This window comes from Carlito syrichta, unplaced genomic scaffold (assembly GCF_000164805.1).
Source record: "Carlito syrichta isolate Samal-C Ts95f unplaced genomic scaffold, Tarsius_syrichta-2.0.1 Scaffold305703, whole genome shotgun sequence".
Classification (NCBI taxonomy): domain Eukaryota; kingdom Metazoa; phylum Chordata; class Mammalia; order Primates; family Tarsiidae; genus Carlito; species Carlito syrichta.
Window position 1 is genome coordinate 106,782 of NW_007249799.1, and position 3,507 is coordinate 110,288.

The window sequence follows — 3,507 nt, forward strand, 5'->3', positions numbered from 1 at the left end:
AAAAAAAAACCAACCCCCCAAAACCCGGGTGGCTCTGAGTCCCCTCCGCCCTCCTCTTCCCAGGCACTGCTCTCTCCTGATGGCACACCTCACACCTCTCTCTGCTCCCTGACTCCGGAGCCCTCTTTCCCAGGTGTTCCTAGCCCTGTCCCTCATGGGGTACCCCGTCCCTGTCTGGTGCTCACCACGATGTGCACGGGTGGCAGGCCCTTCAGCATGCTGTCGGGTGCCAGCAGTGGCGACATGAAGGGGTTCTTGACGATGGGCGAGGAGTACAGGGGCATCTGTGTGGCAGCCTGGCTCGAGCGCCGAGGGTGGAAACCCGTGGGGAAGGTGGCTTGCACGCCAGGACCTCTGTCCTTGGTGCTCAGCTCATTTCCAGCCACAGCCTCCTCCGGTGCATCCTCAGGCCGCAATAAGAAGTTGACATCGGAGTGCGTGGAGGGGCCAAGTGTCTCAGCTGACAGCGACATCTCAGGGGTGCCTGACGTCTCTGAGCTGCCTCTCAGGCTCAAGTCCTTCAGGGTCAGGTTCTTGAGGGAGTCTGTGCCCAGTGGGCCCTCAGGCTGGGCCAGCGCTGCTTCAGACACGCTGCGGCGCATTGGCTCTGTGAGAAGGGCAGGGTCAGGAGGCTGGACTGGGTGCAGATAAACCTGGCTCTGTTAGTTGGGAGTGCGGGTGGCTGGCAGGGAAGGTTATGGGAAGGGCAGTGGAGCAGGGGCTCCATCTTCCTCCTGCTGTGGAAGGCTGTGGAGGCCTTGGGTGTTCCCTTAGACTCCCTCTTGGGGGATGGGTGGGGAGTTCCAGGTACCCCAGGTGTTCATGGTGGTTGTCTTGGCAGCGAGGCTACGTCCGAGTGGAGGGTGTGTGTGCATGTGTGCACGGGCAATTACTGGGGAGGTTAACTGCAGTTTATGTGGGGAGCCTCAGTTTCTTTTATATGAAGGAGATAAAAATAGTCCTTAGTTCATAGGAGGTAATTCAGTGGGACAGGTAAGTGGGAGAGAGCACTGCCACCGCCTGGGGGATCATGATATTGCAGTTTTAAGGTTTTATTGCTAGGCCTGTTGCCTTGTTCCAGCTGGGTCCCTGGCTCCACACGAGGCACAGCCAACTTTTTACGGTCACTTAACACAGGGTATAAACGCATCAAAATGATTGGAATAGTGAGCAGGGCCACATGGCTTGAAAGGAGGCTCTGTTCACAGTGAACTAACAGTCTCATGGGTTTATTAGATTCCTAGGGATCTCCAACCTGTAGCCACGTGAATCTACTCCCAAAAATTTCTTTTGTGTTCTTCAGTTTTTTCCCTTCCCTTTTAGTGACTAGGCAAGCAGGTGCCCAAATGATGCCAAAGATGCACTTCCAGCCCGGCTTGTGTGCCCATCTTGGCCTCAGCTCTATTCATTGTCTCAGACCCATGCTGCTTGCTACTAGGGCCAGGACCTTGCATTTTCAGTTTTTTACTTGCCTTTATAAACACATGAAGGCAAAATGCAAGACTGTGAGAATACTTAAGAGTTCTGTGACCCAGATGGTCATCAGAAGAGAACTGTTGACACAGGGGTATTGACATCTTCTTCTTATTATTTATTTATTGTAGAGACAAGATCTCGCCAAGTTGCCTGGGCGGGTCTCGAACCCGCGGGCTCAGGCAATTCACTCGCCTTGGCTTCCAAAGCACTGGGATTATAGGCTGAGCCACGGAGCCTGGCCTGTTGGCATCTTCTAAGAGCACCTTACGTGTGGCAGGTGTTGGGTTGGGCACTTGACATAAATAGGTGCATGTAGTCCTTACCACAACCCAATAAAGCAGGTACTTTTTTTTTTTTTGAGTTGGAGTCTCACTCTGTTGCCCAGACTGGAGTGCAGTGGCCGCTCCTGGCCACCGCAGCCTCGACCTGCTGAACTCCAGCTATCCTTCCACCTCAGCCTTTCAAGTAGCCGGAATTACAGGCATATGCTACCATGCCCGGCTGATTTTTAGATTTATCGTAGAGATGAGGTCTCACTGCCCAGGTGGGTCTCGAACCCGCGGGCTCAGGCAATCCACTCACCTCAGCCTCCCAAAGGCATGGGATTACAGGCTGAGCCACTGAGCCCGGCGAAGCAGGTACTCTTACTGTGCCTGTTTCACAGAGGGGCACATCAAGACTTCTGTCACCTAGCAGCCAATGAGTAACTGGCAGAGCGGGGAGTAAAATTTATCCTACAGGGAAAACTCTAGGGTTTAATGGCCTGCAGGCCTTAAAATTCAACATCCTTTTGTTTTGATTTTGGTGTACTTATTTGTATCTAAAATTAAAAACTTAATTAAGCGTCGACCTGCTGGGCTCAGGTGATCCTTCCGCCTCAGCCTTCCAATAGGTGGAACTCCAGGCACATGCTACACGCCCAGCTAATTTCTGATTTATTGTAGAGATGAGGTCTAGCCAAGTTGCCCAGGCTGTTCTCGAACCTGTGGGCTCAGGCAATCCTCTCACATCAGCCCCCCAAAGTGCTGGAATTACAGGCTTGAGCCACCATGCCCAGCCTGAAAACTTAATTTGAAATAAAACACATACAACTGGAATAATTTTCTGAATCACAGGAACTGTATCCACTTGTGAACGTGCAATTCCTATTTAGAAAATACTGCTGAGATTGAGTGTGGTAGCTCACACCTGTAATCTCAGCACTTTGGGAAGCCGAAGCGGGAGGATTGCTTGAGCCCAAGAGTTTGAGACCAGCTTAGGCTTCATAGCGAGACCTAGTCTCTACAAAAAGTCAAGAAATTAGATGGGTGTGGTGGTGCACGCCTGTAGTCCCAGGATCACCTGAGCCCAGGAGGTTGAGGGTTCAGTGAGCTGTGATTGTGTCACTGTGCTCCAGCCTGGGTGACAGAGTGAAACCCCAACTCAAAAAAAAAAAAAAAAAAAAATAAAAAAAGAAAATACTGTTGATTTGCTAGAGATAGAAAATAAATTGAATTGGTTGTTTTGTAGGATCCTTAAAATGTTATGGAAGGAAGAAAAAAAGGGTCTCTGGATGGAAGTGATTTTCAGCTGCCTGAGGGTCCTGTCACTGAGTTCTGTCTAATCTTCCCACCCTGGCGCCATAACCCCTGGAGGATATTAGCTCCCTGTGCCTCTGTTAAAAGTCTGTGGAAAGAATTAAGGAGGGCTGGATCTTTATCTGAGGGCCCAAGGGATTTTCAAGGATTGAAAATCAGGATGTGTGATCATCTGAATCATTTCCCAGGGTGTGGGCCTTTCTGGGTGAGGCCATTTGAAAATCCAAATCCTGCAATTCCTGGGACTTTGAGATGACCTGGGAGACCAGAAGTCCTGGAATTTCCAGGGACTGTCATGGAAAATCAGGTCATTGTGGTAGAGGCTGGGGATGGACATGGGGCAGAGCCAGCCAGGAAGGTAATCTCTGCTTCACTGTGTGCCCTGGGGCTTAGCCCTTTCCTCCCACAGGATTTATTTATTTTTTATTTATTTATTTTTTTGAATCGGAGTCTC

At 50.6% G+C, this 3,507-nt stretch overlaps 1 protein-coding gene across 1 annotated transcript in view; it reads right to left on the bottom strand.

Annotated features, from left to right (window-relative positions):
- Nucleotides 1-152: 152 nt before the first annotated feature.
- LIPE (lipase E, hormone sensitive type) overlaps nt 153-3,507 on the bottom strand; it is a 22,803-nt gene continuing 19,448 nt past the window's right edge. The window contains exon 9 of the mRNA XM_021714682.1: nt 153-607. Within this exon, the coding sequence (XP_021570357.1) occupies nt 153-607 (455 nt within the window). The remainder of the gene's footprint in view (nt 608-3,507) is intronic.